Raw genomic sequence first — 23417 nt, 5'->3', positions numbered from 1 at the left:
TGCCAGAACTCTGTGTGGCATTGACCTGGTCTCTAATCTGAGCTGCTGTTAACCTGCGATTTCTGAGGCTGGTGACTCGGATAAACTTATCCTCAGAAGCAGAGGTGACTCTTGGTCTTCCTTTCCTGGGGCGGTGCTCATGTGAGCCAGTTTCTTTGTAGCGCTTGATGGTTTTTGCCACTGCACTTGGGGACACTTACAAAGTTTTCCCAATTTTTCGTACTGACTGACTTTCATTTCTTAAAGTAATGATGGCCACTCGTTTTTCTTTACTTAGCTGCTTTTTTCTTGCCATAATACAAATTCTAACAGTCTATTCAGTAGGACTATCAGCTGTGTATCCACCAGACTTCTGCACAACACAACTGATGGTCCCAACACCATTTATAAGGCAAGAAATCCCACTTATTAAACCTGACAGGGCATACCTGTGAAGTGAAAACCATTACTGGTGACTACCTCTTGAAGCTCATCAAGAGAATGCCAAGAGTGTGCAAAGCAGTCATCAAAGCAAAAGGTGGCTACTTTGAAGAACCTAGAATATAAGACGTAATTTCAGTTGTTTCACACTTTTTTGTTAAGTATATAATTCCACATGTGTTAATTCATCGTTTTGATGACTTCAGTGTGAATGTACAATTTTCATAGTCATGAAAATACAGAAAAATCTTTAAATGAGAAGGTGTGTCCAAACTTTTGGTCTGTACTATATACTACACCACACAGTAGAGCTGACAAACTTTTGATCTGCACTGTATATATATATCTACTATATAATTGTCTAAGGGTCACTTCCGTCTTTCTGTCCCTCTGTCTTTCTGTCACGGATATTCATTGGTCGTGGCCTCTGTCTGTCAAGGAAACAGAAAAAAAAAAAAAAGCCAACCAGCACTCCCAATGTGAACACATCCTCAAAAAAAACAAATCACAATAATACGGAATCCCAGAGAAGCATATACACCAACTAAGAAAAGCAGAGATCCCTAAAAAATAACTTTTATTAATATGATTAAAAAGACTATATTTATCCACAATACAAATAAAACAGTATTAAATGTACCTAGTAGACCCTAGACCGAGCTACAATGAACCCTGCCTGACAGTGGAGGTTGGCACCCTACTTTACTGCGGTAGGCGCCCCCACTCCTCGACGGCTAACCCTTACAAGCCCTATAAGGACCTATAATCAAAGGAAGACTAGTGAGCCCTGCTCATGAAATCTATGCTAATCACCTGCCTTACAGTGGAGGTTGGCACCCTACTTTACTGCGGTAGGCGCCCCCACTCAGCGACGGCTAATCCTAGGGTCCCTAATAATCCCTATAATTCAGGATAGACAAAGAAATTTGTCCCACAAACACCACTGATACCCGTAGGAGAGAGAAAAAAACAAAACAAAATAGAAAAAGTAACCTAAACGAAAAAATATAAACAACGAAAGAATGTGTACTAGCACCGTACCATACCAGTGTAGAAAAATGCTATGATGGAGAAAACATGTACTCCAGGTACTGTACAGTAAAATACCTTAACCCAAATACGGGTATACTGGATGCAAGTGTATGTCCATAAAATATGGCACAATAACAATGACAAGAGATGGACAAAAAAAACGAGGAAAGCACCTCTAGAAGGCACACAGTCAGGACCACAACCACCACTCGGTAATAATATAGCGAGGGCTCCTCAGAGTAATTATAGTGAGGGTTAAAGGACTCAATCGTCCCGTTAATGCAAATAGACAGTCAGATTCATGTTATAACCAATGTACTCATCTATTTGCTGAGATCTCATGGTGTGGATCCGGCTGTTGCCAAAAATACAGGGCGGTTACATGTAGATGAACATCACCAGCGTCTGTCAGATAATTCCCCGGAATTATCTGACAGACGCTGGTGATGTTCAGCTACATGTAATTACTCTGAGGAGCCCTCGTTATATTATTACCGAGTGGTGGTTGTGGTCCTGACTGTGTGCCTTCTAGAGGTGCTTTCCTCGTTTTTTTTGTCCATCTCTTGTCATTGTTATTGTGCCATATTTTATGGACATACACTATTGGTTATTCTACATCAAGCATTTGCATATTTTGTAGTGTAACAAGAATGGACCTCATTTAAGTGCTGGGTATTTCCTTGTGGACATATTATTGCATCCAGTATACCCGTATTTGGGTTAAGGCAGGGGTCCCCAACTCCAGTCCTCAAGGCCCACCAACATGTCATGTTTTCAGGATTTCCTTAGTCTTGCCCAGGTAATAATTGCATCACCTGTGCAATGCAGAGGAAATCCTGAAAACATGACCTGTTGGTGGGCCTTGAGGACTGGAGTTGGGGACCCCTGGGTTAAGGTATTTTACTGTACAGTACCTGGAGTACATGTTTTCTCCATAATAGCATTTTTCTACACTGGTATGGTACGGTGCTAGTACACATTCTTTCGTTGTTTATATTTTTTTGTTTAGGTTAATTTTTCTATTTTGTTTAGTTTTTTTCTCTCTCCTACGGCTATCAGAGGTGTTTGTGGGACAAATTTCTTTGTCTATCCCGAATTATAGGGATTATTAGGGACCCTAGGGTTAGCCGTCGAGGAGTGGGGGCGCCTACCGCAGTAAAGTAGGGTGCCAACCTCCACTGTCAGGCAGGGTTCATTGTAGCTCGGTCTAGGGTCTACTAGGTACATTTAATACTGTTTTATTTGCATTGTGGATAAATATAGTCTTTTTAATCATATTAATAAAAGTTATTTTTTAGGGATCTCTGTTTTTCTTAGTTGGTGTATATACAATGTGAACACATGCAAGCTGCAAGCTGTATCATGTAGATAAAAATATTTTTTACATCTATATGATACAGCTTGCAGCTTGCATGTGTTCACATTGGGAGTGCTGGTTGGCTTTTTTTTCTCTGTTTGGTGTATGGATGTGGCTGCATCCAGGCTGATCTTGCACTCCTCCCATTGACCTTGCAGGTGGCGGTATTCAACTCTACCTGCCCATAAATTGTAGGTTTAGCCCAGAGTGACATGTTTGTCCAAAGTTGTAGGCTGGTGGCCCAAGAGTGGCATGTACGGTAGAGTAGGACCCATCAGAGGAGATCACCTTGCCGTGGTTGATGGGCACACATGAATTGGCCAATTTATGCGCTAAGAATCTTCATTTTATCTATAACTGTAAGTTTTATGAAAAAAACATTTTTGAAATTTTTTTTTAGGAAAAAATAGTTTTAAGTATGATTCACATCGAACATTTGTCTGTGTTTTCACATGGCCTAGATTCATGTACATGTGCTGCTGTGTTCTTTTATATCTATATGATACAGCTTGCATATGTTCACATTGGGAGTGCTGGTTGTTTTCTCTCTCCATCTATGTATATATATATATATATATATATATATATATCTATATACATATACACACACACACACACACACACACACACACACACACACAAAGGAACCCAGGATAGGGGATATATACACCAGGAAGGAACCAAAGATAGGGGATATATATACCATGAAGAAACCCGGGATGGGGGACATATATACCAGAAGAGGCCCAGGATGGTAGGACATACAGGTCCTTCTCAAAAAATTAGCATATAGTGTTAAATTTCATTATTTACCATAATGTAATGATTACAATTAAACTTTCATATATTATAGATTCATTATCCACCAACTGAAATTTGTCAGGTCTTTTATTGTTTTAATACTGATGATTTTGGCATACAACTCCTGATAACCCAAAAAACCTGTCTCAATAAATTAGCATATTTCACCCATCCAATCAAATAAAAGTGTTTTTTAATAACAAACAAAAAAAACATCAAATAATAATGTTCAGATATGCACTCAATACTTGGTCGGGAATCCTTTGGCAGAAATGACTGCTTCAATGCGGCGTGGCATGGAGGCAATCAGCCTGTGACACTGCTGAGATGTTATGGAGGCCCAGGATGCTTCAATAGCGGCCTTAAGCTCATCCAGAGTGTTGGGTCTTGCGTCTCTCAACTTTCTCTTCACAATATCCCACAGATTCTCTATGGGGTTCAGGTCAGGAGAGTTGGCAGGCCAATTGAGCACAGTAATACCATGGTCAGTAAACCATTTACCAGTGGTTTTGGCACTGTGAGCAGGTGCCAGGTCGTGCTGAAAAATGAAATCTTCATCTCCATAAAGCATTTCAGCCGATGGAAGCATGAAGTGCTCCAAAATCTCCTGATAGCTAGCTGCATTGACCCTGCCCTTGATGAAACACAGTGGACCAACACCAGCAGCTGACATGGCACCCCACACCATCACTGACTGTGGGTACTTGACACTGGACTTCAGGCATTTTGGCATTTCCTTCTCCCCAGTCTTCCTCCAGACTCTGGCACCTTGATTTCCGAATGACATGCAAAATTTGCTTTCATCAGAAAAAAGTACTTGGGACCACTTAGCAACAGTCCAGTGCTGCTTCTCTGTAGCCCAGGTCAGGCGCCTCTGCCGCTGTTTATGGTTCAAAAGTGGCTTTACCTGGGGAATGCGGCACCTGTAGCCCATTTCCTGCACACGCCTGTGCACGGTGGCTCTGGATGTTTCCACACCAGACTCAGTCCACTGCTTCCTCAGGTTCCCCAAGGTCTGGAATCGGTCCTTCTCCACAATCTTCCTCAGGGTCCGGTCTCCTCTTCTCGTTGTACAGCGTTTTCTGCCACATTGTTTCCTTCCAACAGACTTACCATTGAGGTGCCTTGATACAGCACTCTGGGAACAGCCTATTTGTTGAGAAATTTCTTTCTGGGTCTTACCCTCTTGCTTGAGGGTGTCAATGATGGCCTTCTTGACATCTGTCAGGTCGCTAGTCTTAAGGTACCTTCACACATAACGATATTGTTAACGATATCGTTGCTATTTGTGACGTAGCAACGATATCGTTAATGAAATCGTTATGTGTGACAGAGACCAACGATCAGGCCCCTGCTGGGAGATCGTTGGTCGCTGAATAAAGTCCAGAACTTTATTTCGTCGCTGGACTCCTGCTGACATCGCTGGATCGGCGTGTGTGACACCGATCCAGCGATGTCTTCACTGGTAACCAGGGTAAACATCGGGTAACTAAGCGCAGGGCCGCGCTTAGTAACCCGATGTTTACCCTGGTTACCATGCTAAAAGTAAAAAAAAACAAACACTACATACTTACCTACCGCTGTCTGTCCTCCAGCGCTGTGCTCTGCACTCCTCCTGTACTGTCTGTGAGCCGGAAAGCAGAGCGGTGACGTCACCGCTCTGCTTTCCGGCTCACAGACAGTACAGGAGGAGTGCAGAGAAGCAGAGCACAGCGCTGGAGGACAGACAGCGGTAGGTAAGTATGTAGTGTTTGTTTTTTTTTACTTTTAGCATGGTAACCAGGGTAAACATCGGGTTACTAAGCGCGGCCCTGCGCTTAGTTACCCGATGTTTACCCTGGTTACCGGCATCGTTGGTCGCTGGAGAGCGGTCTGTGTGACAGCTCTCCAGCGACCAAACAGCGACGCTGCAGCGATCCGGATCGTTGTCGGTATCGCTGCAGCATCGCTTAATGTGAAGGGGCCTTTACCCATGATAGGGGTTTTGAGTAATGAACCAGGCAGGGAGTTTATAAAAGCCTCAGGTATCTTTTGCATGTGTTTAGAGTTAATTAGTTGATTCAGAAGATTAGGGTAATAGGTCGTTTAGAGAACCTTTTCTTGATATGCTAATTTATTGAGACAGGTTTTTTGGGTTATCAGGAGTTGTATGCCAAAATCATCAGTATTAAAACAATAAAAGACCTGACAAATTTCAGTTGGTGGATAATGAATCTATAATATATGAAAGTTTAATTGTAATCATTACATTATGGTAAATAATGAAATTTAACACTATATGCTAATTTTTTGAGAAGGACCTGTATAACTGGAAAGGACCCAAAATTGGAGACATATACACCTGGAAGCGTCCCAGTATGAAGGACATTACTAGGGAGGGGGCAACACTTATGTCCCTATAGGAATTAAAATGCTACGAAGGCCCATGCATCTGACCAACATAGAGGGGGGGGGGCAGATCTAAATTTTGCACTAGGGCCCATTGTACGCTAGTGACACCGCTGACTATGTCCATATGTTGAAATCTGCTGACAGGGTCCCTTTAAATGCATATTTAAAGCATATCCATAGGATCCTCCCCAATGTACTAAATGGGGGTCCTGTACTGCCTGCTAAGTTGGGACCTGCATTGAGGATGAGAAGTATAGCCTCATATGTGTTCAGATTTCTTGATTCAATTAAAGGAGCTATAGAAATATTAGAGCAGGAGTTCTTGGCTTTATCTGTAACTTGGCTGTGTTACAGAAGGATTTTCCTTCTGGAGGAATATCTGCAATATTGGGCTGCACAGAAGCACCATACAATGCACACAGAGCGCCTACAGCTCCCTGCACATGGCACTGTCATATAAATGTGGTAGAATTCCCGACATAACAGACTGCACCTTACTTCCTCTTATACTACACATCTTGCAGAACACTATTAGAATTTGGAGCTGATTTTTAATTGTGTGTACATTCCACATAATTGGGATTCGGAGCAGATCCATAATGGTGTGTACATTCCTCATCATTGGGATTCGGAGCGGATCCATAATGGTGTGTACATTCCTCATCATTGGGATTCGGAGCGGATCCATAATGGTGTGTACATTCCTCATCATTGGGATTCGGAGCGGATCCTTAATGGTGTGTACATTCCACATCATTGGGATTCGGAGCAGATCCATAATGGTGTGTACATTCCACATCATTAGGATTCGGAGCGGATCCTTAATGGTGTGTACATTCCACATCATTGGGATTCGGAGCAGATCCATAATGGTGTGTACATTCCTCATCATTGGGATTCGGAGCGGATCCATAATGGTGTGTACATTCCTCATCATTGGGATTCGGAGCGGATCCATAATGGTGTGTACATTCCTCATCATTGGGATTCGGAGCGGATCCTTAATGGTGTGTACATTCCACATCATTGGGATTCGGAGCAGATCCATAATGGTGTGTACATTCCACATCATTAGGATTCGGAGCGGATCCTTAATAGTGTGTACATTCCACATCATTGGGATTCGGAGCAGATCCATAATGGTGTGTACATTCCACATCATTGGGATTCGGAGCAGATCCATAATGGTGTGTACATTCCACATCATTAGGATTCGGAGCGGATCCTTAATGGTGTGTACATTCCACATCATTGGGATTCGGAGCAGATCCATAATGGTGTGTACATTCCTCATCATTGGGATTCGGAGCGGATCCTTAATGGTGTGTACATTCCACATCATTGGGATTGGGAGCAGATCCATAATGGTGTGTACATTCCACATCATTAGGATTCGGAGCGGATCCTTAATGGTGTGTACATTCCACATCATTGGGATTCGGAGCAGATCCATAATGGTGTGTACATTCCACATCATTAGGATTCGGAGCAGATCCATAATGGTGTGTACATTCCACATCATTGGGATTCGGAGCGGTTCCTTAATGGTGTGTACATTCCACATCATTAGGATTCGGAGCAGATTCTTAATTGTGTGTACATTTCACATCATTGGGATTCGGAGCAGATCCATAATGGTGTGTACATTCCACGTCATTAGGATTCGGAGCAGATCCATAATGGTGTGTACATTCCACATCATTAGGATTCGGAGTAGATCCATAATGGTGTGTACATTCCACATCATTAGGATTCGGAGCAGATCCATAATGGTGTGTACATTCCACATCATTAGGATTCGGAGTAGATCCATAATGGTGTGTGCATTCCACATCATTGGGATTCGGAGCAGATCTATAATGGTGTGTACATTCCACATCATTGGGATTCGGAGCAGATCCATAATGGTGTGTACATTCCTCATCATTGGGATTCGGAGCAGATCCTTAATGGTGTGTACATTCCACATCATTGGGATTCGGAGCAGATCCATAATGGTGTGTACATTCCACATCATTAGGATTCGGAGCGGATCCTTAATGGTGTGTACATTCCACATCATTGGGATTCGGAGCAGATCCATAATGGTGTGTACATTCCTCATCATTGGGATTCGGAGCAGATCCATAACGGTCTGTACATTCCACATCATTGGGATTCGGAGCAGATCCATAATGGTGTGTACATTCCACATCATTGGGATTCGGAGCAGATCCATAATGGTGTGTACATTCCTCATCATTGGGATTCGGAGCAGATCCTTAATGGTGTGTACATTCCACATCATTGGGATTCGGAGCAGATCCATAATGGTGTGTACATTCCTCATCATTGGGATTCGGAGCAGATCCATAACGGTCTGTACATTCCACATCATTGGGATTCGGAGCGGATCCATAATGGTGTGTACATTCCACATCATTGGGATTCGGAGCAGATCCATAATGGTGTGTACATTCCACATCATTGGGATTCGGAGCTGACCCTTAATGGTGTGTACATTCCACATTGTTAGGATTCGACACGCTTTTGCCAAATATCTCCCTAGGGGTGAATAACCACTTTTAATGAACCAATACTTAGTAAGATATTATGTAACACATGCATTATAAAATTACACAATCCACATGTGCAGAAGTATTTATGCATCACGTCAAATGTCTCCGTGAAATTGTTTCTACATGAGACATTGAGTTACGATCATATAATGATATCCAGGGATTGAATAATGGCGACCAGATGATTCTCCAAAGGGAAAAGGCTCATTCCAAACTGAAAGCCAAACACAAATGAACAAAAGATGAAGTACTGAGCCCTAGCACATAGTTTACTTAATTAGGTTTGTGCAATAAATTAACACAGTGATGACAAGGCAAACAGAGCCGCAGCAGGAGGATTTTTCCGTTTTATTCACATTAGTTAAAATAGAATAAGCTGCAATATTCTGATCTGTTAATATCCAAAGCTTCTGGAATTTTAGCATTTTTATTCTATGGAGACATAATGGATGCATACTCTGCATTGCCTATGACAAACACTATCATATCCCCCATTTTATGCACTTAATAGTCTTTTTTAGATCAGTGGTGTTCAGACATTTCTAGAAAGCTAGCTACTATTTGTGAAACTTCAGCCAACTGACTACTGAAGAAAGAATCTCTTGCACGTGGTCAAGGGAAATAATTTACAAAACATCTATCCTGATGGAGAGAAAGAAAACATGCAATGGGGCACAATCATGGAGCGAAGTTCAAACATATGCAGCTCCGTTCTGTTCAAAGATTTCATACTGCCCACAAGGCCTTTTCATCAGCCTCATTATCATTACAGACAAGATTCCAATGTTACATAACATGATGTATATAAAGATAACACAGGATCCACCATTCACAATAGGTGATGTCACAGCTCACCTCCTCCTCCTGTACAATGACTGATAACACCTCTATATACAGTAGATCACACAGGATCCACCATTCACAATAGGTGATATCACAGCTCACCTCCTGTACAGTGACTGATAACACCTCTATATACAGTAGATAACACAGGATCCACCATTCACAATAGGTGATATCACAGCTCACCTCCTTCTCCTGTACAATGACTGATAACACCTCTATATACAGTAGATAACACAGGATCCACCATTCACAATAGGTGATGTCACAGCTCTCCTCCTCCTGTACAATGACTGATAACACCTCTATATACAGTAGATAACACAGGATCCACCATTCACAATAGGTGATGTCACAGCTCACCTCCTCCTCCTGTACAATGACTGATAACACCTCTATATACAGTAGATCACACAGGATCCACCATTCACAATAGGTGATGTCACAGCTCACCTCCTCCTGTACAATGACTGATAACACCTCTATATACAGTAGATAACACAGGATCCACCATTCACAATAGGTGATGTCACAGCTCTCCTCCTCCTGTACAATGACTGATAACACCTCTGTATACAGTAGATAACACAGGATCCACCATTCACAATAGGTGATGTCACAGCTCACCTCCTCCTCCTGTACAATGACTGATAACACCTCTATATACAGTAGATAACACAGGATCCACCATTCACAATAGGTGATGTCACAGCTCACCTCCTCCTGTACAATGACTGATAACATCTCTATATACAGTAGATAACACAGGATCCACCATTCACAATAGGTGATGTCACAGCTCACCTCCTCCTGTACAATGACTGGTGTTATCACCTCTATATACAGTAGATAACACAGCACTCACAATAGGTGATGTCACAGCTCACCTCCTTTCCTCTCCCTTCAGAATGAGCTTTGTTCAGATTAGAGCATGCCCAGTTAATACTTCTGTATGAATAAATAGGGTCTGACCTAGTCTATTACTGCTAATGTCTATGTGAAGAACAGGAAATAAGAGGCTATATTAAAAATGACAATATACGTTAGATAATATTAAACATAATTAAAAATTGATCAATATTTAAAAAGATTTCATACATTTAACATTAAAGTCTGATGAAAACAATAGCTCATTTTTTGATTATTCATTTTAAAATGTTGGCTATCTGCTCTATGGACATGGCAAGCAACATATCAATTTCAATTACTGATTACCACACAATTATGTATTCCTTTCTCATTGTTTTCTAAGCTGCAGTAACCAGAATATACAGATACGTAGCAGCTGCTTCACATTCAGCAAATTATTATGTATTCACTGGTTATCTTATCAACGTACTAAAAAGCAAATAGCTGAAATGGACTTTCAGTTAATGAAATCGTATAAAATTGACATAAACCATCGCTCATTTCCACGTACACATCATATTTTACTTTTTTATGGAGGCAAAAAACATTGTTCAAAATCAGTAGGTGCATCTATAGCTACTTTCTGAGACCTGCGCACATGATAAAGGGCAACAGCGACCTACTAAGTGTGCTGCCCCGAGACTCACAATACACTTAAAAAGCTGCTATGTCCAGCTAAGGCTAAGCTCACATTTGCGTTGTGCGGTGCTGCGTCGGCAACGCAACGCACAACGCATGCAAAACGCAGCTTTTTGTGATGCATGCGTTCATTTTTGCATGATTTTTAGCGCAGAAAAAATGCATCATGCAGCGTCCTCTGCGCCCTGACGCTTGCGCCAAAATGACGCATGCGTAACAAAACGCAAGACAACGCATGTCCATGCGCCCCCCCATGTTAAATATAGGGGCGCATGACGTATGCGTCGCAGCGGCTGCGCCCGACGCAGCACCGCACAACGCTAATGTGAACGTAGCCTAAGGAGGATCCGGCATTTGCTATAAATATGTAACTTTCTTCCCTGGTGTAAATGCTGCTGTTTTTCTTGTGTTCCGGTGCCTTTCTGTTCCTGAGATTTAGCCCCTTTTCCCTATACATAAATCTAGCCTTGTTAGACAAGAGGGTGTGGTCATCAAGAAGACGCCCATGAAGAAGAATTGAAGACTAAGACTACGCCCCCTTGGGAGAAAAAAAGTTTAACCCCCTTCATCACTTTAAGTTGTCCAGCTAGCTTACATTTTTCAAAAATCATTTAGAATGCTGTGAAAAATAAAGAAATTATACCATGCCGAGGCTTTCTGGCTCCTCACCCCCAACCTACCTATTCTCTTTTCTTCCTGCTCCTTCCTGCAAGGACTTGTTTTGTTTTTTGCTGGATGAACTGTATTTTTTGTTGTTAGAATTTTTGGATATGACTTTTTGATCACTTTTTATTCCACTTTGGGGAGGACAGAGGACCAAAAAAACAGCAATTTTTTTTCAAATTTTTTTTTTTTAACCATGCCCACCTAATGGGTTAAGTGACATGTTAGTTTAATAGTTGGGGGTTATTACAGATGCAGTGATACCCAATATGAATATATTTATTTATTTTTAATTCCTTTTTCCATCAGTTAGGCTATGTGCACACGTTGCGGATTAGGCTTAGGAATTTCTGGTGCGGATTCTGCCTCTCCTGGCAGAAGACGCACCTGCGGATTTGTCACGTTTTTTTGTGCGGTTCCGCAGCGTTTTTTTGTGCATTTTTGCTGCAGTTTTCTTGCGGATTTGCTGCGTGTTTTACCCCTGCGTTTTTCTATAATGGAATGGATACAAAAACGCTGCAGATTCACAAAAAAGAAGTGACATGCTCCTTCTTTTAAACCGCAGCGTTTCCGCAGCGGATTTTCCGCAAAGTGTGCACAGCATTTTTTTTCTCATTGATTTTCATTGTACTGTAAATCAATTGCGGATCTGCAGTGTTTCTGCACCGCAAAAAACGCTGCGGATCCGCAGAGAATCCGCAACGTGTGCACATACCCTAAAGAGCTTATTAGACAAGTGTAAGGGGAATTTCTGTTTTTCATGGATTTTTACATTTTTGTTTTGATTTTTTTTTTTACTCCTTTGTTTCACTATGGGACCGGAACATTTTCCAGTTTGATCGCTGGTCTAATATATTGTATTTCGTATTAATTACATTTACGTAAAGCCTATTAGATCCTGCCGTTAGCAAGGTCTGGTTATGGAACTGGTGCAATCCAAAAAATGTTCTCGTTTCCATGCAGAAAACTTTGTCAGATAAAACAGATTACAATGGAAGCAAAGTGCAGCAAAAAAAAGGATGTAAGATGTGTAAGCAGAAAAGCCAGATATATCGATGTATGGCTTCTCATACACCCAAGACTGGAGCTTGGACATCTTTCAGCCATGAACTATAGAAGTGGTCTCAAATGTATAAGTTCTTCTATCAATAGGAAAGTGAATAACATCCCGATCGCTGGGGGGTCTGACTGCAGGTAGCCCCCACCCATTCCAAGAACCCCTGTGTAAATGGAGCACTGGTCGATCATGTGCACATCCACTCAATTCATTCTTCATGGGACTGCCGGAAATAGTTATGTGCTGGTCTTTGCCAGTTCCATTAAGAATAAATACTGTGGATGTGCATGATTGACAAAGTGCTCTTCAGAGACTCAGTTTTTGGTATCAATGGGGGTCCCAGCAGTCGGACCCCCAGCGATCAGGACTTTATCCCCTACTTAATGGATAGAGGATAACTTTCATACTTGCGACAACTCTTTTAACCTAATGCAAAACCTACTAATTGAAACACTTCTGACAACCATTTATTTTATCTGGAAAATCACCTTGACTATAAATCAGAAAAAAAATGAGCTGTGACCCCCCCAAAAAATATTACCGTAGTTAAAAAGTGCTAAATTTCAGACCCAAGAAAGTAACGTAGTGTTAAAGGGTGAACATCCTCAAAATCATTCATGATGTGTTACCATAGAATAATATCACAGTTCAAGCTTGCTAGATACCACCTGCACGGTTCAAAGCACGACCAAGACCAGGGCCGGCGTAAGGGGCAGGCAGACTAGGCAGCTGTCTAGGGCCCCACTTTGCCTAAAACCGGCCCTGACCAAGACAATATTCTGAGAACGGATAAAAAGTTAATCGTCACGGTCAATGTGTACAAGTTTATCCCAGGAGAGTACAGACGCTGCGTATCAACTCAGAAACATCATCCCAGATGTGCATCATGGTGGAGACGTGAGCAAGGTTCCCTCTGATGCCTCAGACCTTGAACAATTCCCAATCACTCTGGAAGAAATAAATTCCAAGTTGTATCTGGAAATCCAACGGGAGAACGTCATTGCATCTGACTGATCTAAAGATCAAAAGTGGTTGGGTCATGGCTGAGGACAAAAATGCAAACCGCGCTAGTAAATGAAAAACAGAGGGGCTACAATAGGAAATATGCTGTGATGCAGAATAGCCAGGAGGCATAGCACATTGTATCAGGTCTGAAAGCAGTGTGCCTCTCCACCAAATGAAACAAGAGGAACTGAGAGACTAGTGTTATGATAAATTATTATACTTCTCCAGTGATAACCTGTTTGTAGAACATGCGAGACGTATTTTTCCATTTCGAGGATGACATTTTGCTCAGGTTCTGACACTCAGTTTGAAACTTTTGTGAGCCACCATAGCGAGACTATGAAGTTCACATATAAGTTTATTAGCACTTGTCTGCAGTTCTTGGATGTCCTTGTTGTGGTGGAATATAATTTGTTAGTCACCACAAATTACAGGAAAACCACAGCTACTTATTCATTTTTGGACTGCCAAAGTTCACATCACCAGCATGTGAAAAAATCAGTCAAATATAGACAGTTTGTGAGACTGCAGGGGATTAAAGTGGAGCTGTCACCAATTTCACAATACAAACAGCATACACTACTAAATGAATCTTAGACTCGATAAAGCTGAAATACTTACTTTCAAACTCCATATCACAATGGCTGTATAATCTAATATATAATTGCCTAGAATACTACTTCCTGCAATTTGTGCCAACTTCCTGTCCGGAGCTAATGTCCGGAGCTAATGTGCGGAGATAATGTCCGGAGCTAATGTCCGGAGCTAATGTCCGGAGCTAATGTGCGGAGCTAATGTCCGGAGCTAATGTCCGGAGCTAATGTCCGGAGCTAATGTGCGGAGCTAATGTCCGGAGCTAATGTCCGGAGCTAATGTCCGGAGATAAGTGACGTCAACAGTGTCCAGTGTCTGATTGGTTGCCGCCTGCTGCGAGCGACCAATCAGAAACGTGCCGTACTGTGACACACTCCGCCCGCCATTTTGGTGTGATTTTTGAATTTTTACCTCACAGCAAGTTTCTACTGCGTGGAGGCGGGCCCAGTGACGTTGCTCTTCAAGCTCCTGCCGAATTTCGTCAAAAAAATGATAATACCATTTACCAAAACTATATATATTTAGTTGTGAAGTGGTTCAGTGACATTTTCACACCAATTTTGAACTTTTGTTTGGTGTTTTCTCCATATACTGCCTATTATTTTTGTTCTTTCTTACTATTATTTATTAATTGTATTATTCTTACATGTGAATAAATAAAGTATATATGGATTCTAGACTCCCAATTCTTTAGAATCGGGCTGCCATCTAGTTCTTCATAAAAGTTTAACACATTCTGTGCCTGCCTAGTCTGATTAAAAGCTCTTCAGAGTCCCTCCTCCATGTTACTACTGAATTTCCACCTACCCAGCTTGATTGACAGCTCCTCTGTGTCCTTCTTTTTGCTCTTGTGGCGTGTAGACTCCCCAATGCCCGACAACTCCTCAGCGTCCCTCCTCACTGCTGAGATCTCACACTGCTCACTATAAGCTGCACCTGCCAATCAAGCTAGGTGGTCAGAGATTGAGCTATTTAATTATACAATGGACTCATAGCAATATGAGTGTTCTATCAGGATTATATAGCCATTCTAACATGGATTTCCAAAGTAAATTCGCTAGTCCTATGGGGCAAATATATAGAGGATCTGTCAGCTCTACTGTGGGGTATAATATACAGAGGATCTGTCAGCTCTCCTGTATGGTGTAGTATATAGAGGATCTGTCAGCTTTCCTGTGTGGTGTAGTATACAGTACAGACCAAAAGTTTGGACACACCTTCTCATTTAAAGATTTTTCTGTATTTTCATGACTATGAAAATTGTATATTCACACTGAAAGCATCAAGACTATGAATTAACACATGTGGAATTATATACTTAACAAAAAAAAGTGTGAAACAACTGAAATTATGTCTTGTATTCTCTTCAAAGTAGCCACCTTTTGCTTTGCTGAATGCTTTGCACATTCTTGGCATTCTCTTGATGAGCTTCAAGAGGTAGTCACAGAAAATGGTTTTCACTTCACAGGTGTGCCCTGTCCGATTTAATAAGCGGGATTTCTTGCCTTATAAATGAGGTTGGGACCATCAGTTGTGTTGAGCAGAAGTCTGGTGGATACACAGCTGATAGTCCTACTGAATAGACTGTTAGAATTTGTATTTTGGCAAGAAAAAAGCAGCTAAGTAAAGAAAAACGAGTGGCCATCATTACTTTAAGAAATGAAGGTCAGTCAGTCTGAAAATTTGGGAAAACTTTGAAAGTGTCCCCAAGTGCAGTGGCAAAAACCATCAAGCGCTACAAAGAAACTGGCTCACATGAGTACCGCCCGAGGAAAGGAAGACCAAGAGTCACCTCTGCTTCTGAGGATAAGTTTATTCGAGTCACCAGCCTCAAAAATTGCAGGTTAACAGCAGCTCAGATTAGAGACCAGGTCAATGCCACACAGAGTTCTAGCAGCAAACACATCTCCACAACAAATGTGTAAAGTAGTATATATAGAGGATCTGTCAGCTCTCCTGTGTGGTGTGGTATATAGAGGATCTGTCTGCTCTCCTGTGTGGTGTAGTATATAGAGGATCTGTCAGCTCTCCTGTGTGGTGTAGTATATAGAGGATCTGTCAGCTCTCCTGTGTGGTGTAGTATATAGAGGATCTGTCAGTTCTCCCGTGTGGTGTAGTATATAGAGGATCTGTCAGCTCTCCTGTGTGGTGTAGTATATAGAGGATCTGTCAGCTCTCCTGTGTGGTGTAGTATATAGAGGATCTGTCCTGTGTGGTGTAGTATATAGAGGATCTGTCAGCTCTCCTGTGTGGTGTAGTATATAGAGGATCTGTCTGCTCTCCCGTGTGGTGTAGTATATAGAGGATCTGTCAGCTCTCCCGTGTGGTGTAGTATATAGAGGATCTGTCAGCTCTCCTGTGTGGTGTAGTATATAGAGGATCTGTCTGCTCTCCCGTGTGGTGTAGTATATAGAGGATCTGTCAGCTCTCCTGTGTGGTGTAGTATATAGAGGATCTGTCTGCTCTCCCGTGTGGTGTAGTATATAGAGGATCTGTCAGCTCTCTTGTGTGGTGTAGTATATAGAGGATCTGTCAGCTCTCCTGTGTGGTGTGGTATATAGAGGATCTGTCAGCTCTCCTGTGTGGTGTGGTATATAGGGGATCTGTCAGCTCTCCTGTGTGGTGTAGTATATAGAGGATCTGTCAGCTCTCATGTGTGGTGTAGTATATAGAGGATCTGTCAGCTCTCCTGTGTGGTGTAGTATATAGAGGATCTGTCAGCTCTCCCGTGTGGTGTGGTATATAGAGGATCTGTCAGCTCTCCCGTGTGGTGTGGTATATAGAGGATCTGTCAGCTCTCCTGTGTGGTGTAGTATATAGAGGATCTGTCAGCTCTCATGTGTGGTGTAGTATATAGAGGATCTGTCAGCTCTCCTGTGTGGTGTAGTATATAGAGGATCTGTCAGCTCTCCCGTGTGGTGTAGTATATAGAGGATCTGTCAGCTCTCATGTGTGGTGTAGTATATAGAGGATCTGTCAGCTCTCCTGTGTGGTGTAGTATATAGAGGATCTGTCAGCTCTCCTGTGTGGTGTAGTATATAGAGGATCTGTCAGCTCTCCCGTGTGGTGTGGTATATAGAGGATCTGTCAGCTATCCTGTGTGGTGTAGTATATAGAGGATCTGTCAGCTCTCCCGTGTGGTGTGGTATATAGGGGATCTGTCAGCTATCCTGTGTGGTGTAGTATATAGAGGATCTGTCAGCTCTCCTGTGTGGTGTAGTATATAGAGGATCTGTCAGCTCTCCCGTGTGGTGTGGTATATAGGGGATCTGTCAGCTATCCTGTGTGGTGTAGTATATAGAGGATCTGTCAGCTCTCCTGTGTGGTGTAGTATATAGAGGATCTGTCAGATCTCCTGTGTGGTGTGGTATATAGGGGATCTGTCAGCTCTCCTGTGTGGTGTAGTATATAGAGGATCTGTCAGCTCTCTTGTGTGGTGTAGTATATAGAGGATCTGTCAGCTCTCTTGTGTGGTGTAGTATATATAGGGGATCTGTCATCTCTCCGTGTGGTGTAGTATATAGAGGATCTGTCAGCTCTCCCGTGTGGTGTAGTATATAGAGGATCTGTCAGCTCTCTTGTGTGGTGTAGTATATATAGGGGATCTGTCAGCTCTCCTGTGTGGTGTAGTATATATAGGGGATCTGTCAGCTCTCCTGTGTGGTGTAGTATATATAGGGGATCTGTCAGCTCTCCTGTGTGGTGTAGTATATATAGGGGATCTGTCAGCTCTCCCGTGTGGTGTAGTATATAGAGGATCTGTCAGCTCTCCTGTGTGGTGTAGTATATAGAGGATCTGTCAGCTCTCCTGTGTGGTGAAGTATATAGAGGATCTGTCAGCTCTCCTGTGTGGTGTAGTATATATAGGGGATCTGTCAGCTCTCCTGTGTGGTGTAGTATATATAGGGGATCTGTCAGCTCTCCCGTGTGGTGTAGTATATAGAGGATCTGTCAGCTCTCCCGTGTGGTGTAGTATATATAGGGGATCTGTCAGCCTTGCTGTCATGTTGGACAGTAGAGAATCTCCTTTTCACTCTTTACATTTCAAGCGAATCTGTCACCAGGTTGTTTTCTACCTCATCTGAGCACAGCATGATGTAGGAAAAGAGACCATGATTCCAGTGATGTATCAGTCAGCCTACTGGGTGCAGCAGCTGTGACGCAATCTGAATTGTTAGATTTAGCAGAGCTCAAAAGCTAACCCCGCCCACACCACAGCTGTCTGTGAACACTGCATATTGACAGTAGGCTGCTTATCACAGGCAGGGGCGTGGTCAGACCAGGGCTCACATGAGCTGTAGTCCAGGCAATGGTAATCTCCTGGTGACAAAACATTCATTGTATAGAAACAATAGCATACAGCCTAATAAAGCGACACATCCCTGAAATCTGTGTTTCTGCCCCTACATCATGCTGTCCTCAGATTACATAACAAAACCTGCTGACAGATTCCATTTAAAAAAAACCTTTAACTTTAGATAAAACGTTATTCCTCCTAGTGTGGGGATGCGGGGGCGCTGCATGACAAAGGCATTCCAATAACACCAAATTCATGATGTCTGTGTCATGCAGCATCTCTCTGACCCTGCACCTGGCATTACACAACGGAATAGCATTGCTAGGCATTTTTCTTTAACGAACACTAAACAGTCAAAAGATAACAAAAAAGCATTAAAAAAAAATAAAGTGCATGATACAAATCATTTGCAAAACTTCCGCATGTTACAGAATTACCTTGCTTACTACCTTGTGCACCGAAAATAGCCGAGATAATAAGAACATTTTACGCCTGGAAGATGAAGTATTATATTGTTTATTTAAGGAACTCTACAGTTTCCTGTTTTTCTTTCATGTGTCACACTAAGGAACATGATATTGTTCTACTTTGTGCTTCTAGAGAAGAAGCTCTTGAACTAGAGGTCAATTTCTAAATTTGTTTAAAAAGAGGCTCCATTGCAAGAAAGATCTTCGAAGGGAAAGAAGATGTCTGGTTTACAAAAACATTTCACACACCATGTTAGGGAGTTAGTGGAGGGAGATCCCGAACTCCCCACATCATCTCTCAGCTAGAGCAGTGAGTGACCGACCGTAAAGAGGGTCTCTACATTTGGAGGACACTATATGTCCATGCATTACATGTACTGGCCATTGGTTTCAAGGAAATCTGTGTAATACATCATTTGCCCTGTGGGGGCACTGCAGGAAAGCAAAAAACCTTAGTCCAGGGTTTCTCATATATTGCAGCTGATCGCTGTAAGTCTCAGCAGCAGATGATGGCTGGATCAGCTCATCTTTAGAAGACCCTTGGACCAAAATCCTGGTCCTGTGATAGATGACATTTTCACCATGATCTATACTATTACCCATCCATTTGTGGGATATTTCATCTGTGAGCTTTTGTTGCCACACTAATGTTCTACGAGTTTGCTAATTAACACATAATAGGGCAGGGTGGATCCAAAAGTGACAGCTAGAACCAGATATATCACTAGAATGTCACTTCCCTGCCCCCACATTTCTTGGTATCCCATGCAAAGCAGAATTCAATAGTGTCACTCAATGCATGGCCTGCAGCGGGGATACAGTTTGTTAAAATTCAAAGGGGTAACGTTTCTCCTTGCGGAGAGTGACATGTTAAGCCTGACATGCCAAGATGAGGAGACTTTTAAAGGTACCGTCACACCGACCGACAACGATCCGGATCGCTGCAGCGTCGCTGTTTGGTCGCTGGAGAGCTGTCACACAGACCGCTCTCCAGCGACCAACGATGCCGGTAACCAGGGTAAACATCGGGTAACTAAGCGCAGGGCCGCGCTTAGTAACCCGATGTTTACCCTGGTTACCATCGTTAAAGCAAAAAAAACAACCACTACATACTTACCTACCGCTGTCTGTCCCCGGCGCTGTGCTCTGCACTCCTCCTGTACTGGCTGTGAGCACAGCAGCCGGAAAGCACAGCGGTGACGTCACCGCTCTGCTTTCCGGCTGCCCGGCGCTCACAGCCAGTACAGGAGGAGTGCAGAGAAGCACAGCGCCGGGGACAGACAGCGGTAGGTAAGTATGTAGTGTTTGTTTTTTTTACTTTAACGATGGTAACCAGGGTAAACATCGGGTTACTAAGCGCGGCCCTGCGCTTAGTAACCCGATGCTTACCCTGGTTACCAGTGAAGACATCGCTGAATCGGCGTCACACACGCCGATTCAGCGATGTCAGCGGGAGATCCAGCGACGAAATAAAGTTCTGGACTTTCTTCCCCGACCAGCGATGTCACAGCAGGGGCCTGATCGCTGCTGCCTGTCACACTGGACGATATCGCTAGCCAGGACGCTGCAACGTCACGGATCGCTAGCGATATCGTCTAGTGTGACGGTACCTTAAGCCACAATGCTCCTCTAGGAATAGTGCAAATTGGATCTTCAGAGAGGACGAGGACTAGAACTCTGGTGTGGCACCGATATGAGTGGCACCTATATGGGTGGCACTAGAGTTCTAGTCCTCTCCGAAGAGAGAATTTAAAATGCAAAAACTACTTTTATTGAAAATGTTAGATTGGCCAAGAGATTCCAAACGAATGTGGACTTGAAATGTCAATTAAAAGGTGTCTGTAAGAACTTGTTACATTTACAAGGTATTATTTGGCAAAAGCCAACATTGCGTTTTACTTTGAAACTATAAAGCGGGTTGTTTTGGTACAATAGAGATATGGAGGATCCTCCGGAGGCGCAGGTTAGGACACAACCAATGACCCTAAAATTCCGCACCTTGGGATCCCCCTGTATGAGCCAGTAGAGATAAAGTCTGTAAAGCGCTGTAGAATTAATGAAAAGTAAAATAAATAAAGAGAGCAGATATTATATAGTATTTCCCCCATGCCATCATGCATCTTCAGAGGAATTCCCCGGCTGGTCGTAGCTTCCCGCCACAAACTACGATTTCTAGAGGTGTCCGCTCAAAGGATCGAGATCTGATCAATCGAATGATCGCCCATAAGTTGCATTATTACAAGAGCAGATCAGGCCTTACTTTTAAGGCTGCTTTCACACTTCAGTTTGTTGCCATCAGTCACAATCCGTCAAATTTTGAAAAAAAAACGGATCAGTCGAAGATTGTGAAAAACTGATGCGACGGATCCGTTTTTTCACCAGATCCGACTAGCTGATCCAGCTAATTGGATCCAAAAAAATAAAAAATATCGGAGCATGCTCAGTTAAGAAAACGGAATCCGTCACCGGATTCCGTCATGTGACAGATCCGGCACCCATAGGCTTCCATTCTAGCAAACAACGGATGGAGAAGGATCTGTCGCTGATTGTTTTTTCAATGGACACAAAAAGTTACTATGTCCGTTTTCTCCGGCCGCCGGATAAACAATTTTCGACGGATCCGGCGAATGACAGATGAAACGTGAGACCATCCGCCGCAATCCGTCGCTAATACAAGTCTATGAGAATCATCGTTTGCAGGATCCTTTTTTTTTTCAAAATTTGACGGATTGTGATTGATGGCAAAAAACTGATGTGTGAAAGGGGCCTAAGCAAAACGCTTATTGGAGCAGCCCCCCAGTACACGATGACCGTTCCCCCCAGATGCCCATCTTCGGGCAGAATGTTGAGGTTGTACTATTAATATGTTGACACCATTATCCAGTAAACAGAAGGAGGAGGTAGCAGTGATTCTTGTGCCATCCCGACTTCCGTACCAGGGTTCCTCATTTCAGTTTAGAAATAGCTGTCACAACCATCAGTAATATCACACGGAAACTTAGACAACAGGTTGTTGTACAGAAAACAAGTGTTAATTACCCGGCTGACTGTCAGCTTGTGCGGCCAGAGGCTCCATCGTTACACCCTCCACAACGTGTCCTGGATCCCGGGTGCTCCCACATAGGATGTCGCTGTGTGGATCTTATGTATCCTTCGCACCTTGTGTTACACGTGAACGTTCCGCCAAATACCATTCACATTGCAGAGTCATTTACTAAACATCCAATGGCTGAATGTAGACAGACGAGTCTGGGCTGTGACTAATGTCTCAGGGGCCATCGGACGTTTATCTAAAATAATAAAGTGCATATAAAGGACGTAATAATATATGAGGATTTCAGCAATAGAATGTTAAATAATAATATAAAAAAATGCCGATCCCGGATTCAGCCTTCTGCGTTCTCTTTTTAGTGCCGATTAATTTCATGAATTATTTATTTGACTCGCTTATATAGCGCCATCATATTCCACAACACTTTACATTTATCATCATCACTGTCCCCATCGGGGCTCACAATCTGGATTCCTTATCAGTATGTCTTTGGAGTGTGGGAGAACATACAATGATCTTTATTTCTTACACGAGGTGCTGGGTAACATATAATGGCAGACGTCACTGCGCTGCGGTCTCATATAAAATGTCACTAAATTTGGCACAATTTTGCCTTTCATTGCAAATATCAGACATGAATCAGACAGCTCAGGATGAGCAAAGAGAGACGCACTCTCCAGACAGATGGCGGCGAGTGCGAAAAATGTGGGGATGGATAAGCAGAGAGTATAATGATAAAGGTGCTGGGAGAGATGGGGTTAAGCAGTTTTGCAGCAGGAGACCTCCATTTGTGATACCAGATACATCGGCTACTGGGGTATATGGATAGGTTTGTTTATTGCTGCATATGTGGTTCCTGGGAGACGGCATTTTTTAATATAGCACAGAAGGATATGTTTGCACCTCATAGGCAGCATCAGAGGACACCCAGCTGGTACTGCAGCACTCTGCATGACCTCTTTACAAACCGCCTAGATAGAGATCTCCCCATGCTGCTGGGATCTCCTTCCTTCCTCTGTGATCAGTCTATCACTGCAGGACACAAGTTAACCCCACTATCACACAATGCCATAAAGAAATGTTTTAAAGGGAACCTCTCATATATGGGGTACTGGCATAGGCACGTGTCTCCTTATAAAAATTATACCTTTTTTTGTGCAAATCCAATGTTGCAATAATTAAAAATCAACTGTAGAGGCCATATGCAAATCAGGCAAGAGGTGCACAGGGGGCGTGTCAAAGACGTGGAACGGCTTCTTCCCGGAGTTACTTCCTGGCCTCCTCTCTAGGGCCTCATTCACACAGCAGTATTGTCCACGTCCCGTTTTTTTT

At 42.8% G+C, this 23417-nt stretch overlaps 1 protein-coding gene across 5 annotated transcripts in view; it reads right to left on the bottom strand.

The window, feature by feature from the left end:
* ENTPD1 (ectonucleoside triphosphate diphosphohydrolase 1) overlaps positions 1–23417 on the bottom strand; it is a 120102-nt gene that overhangs the window by 84590 nt on the left and 12095 nt on the right. The window contains exon 1 of one of the 5 annotated variants that reach the window (XM_069753968.1): positions 22073–22208. The exons of 3 other annotated variants lie outside the window; for them this stretch is intronic. In XM_069753968.1, coding sequence (XP_069610069.1) covers positions 22073–22109 — 37 coding nt within the window. In that variant the 5' untranslated portion in view covers positions 22110–22208. Of the gene's footprint in view, positions 1–22072; positions 22209–23417 lie in introns of those variants that run through there. One more of the 5 variants, XM_069753966.1, reaches the window with a different exon arrangement.

This window comes from Ranitomeya imitator, chromosome 2, assembly GCF_032444005.1.
Source record: "Ranitomeya imitator isolate aRanImi1 chromosome 2, aRanImi1.pri, whole genome shotgun sequence".
NCBI classification, from domain to species: domain Eukaryota; kingdom Metazoa; phylum Chordata; class Amphibia; order Anura; family Dendrobatidae; genus Ranitomeya; species Ranitomeya imitator.
Note: the sequence above shows the minus strand (reverse complement) of the source record. Positions and strands in the feature narration are given on the sequence as shown.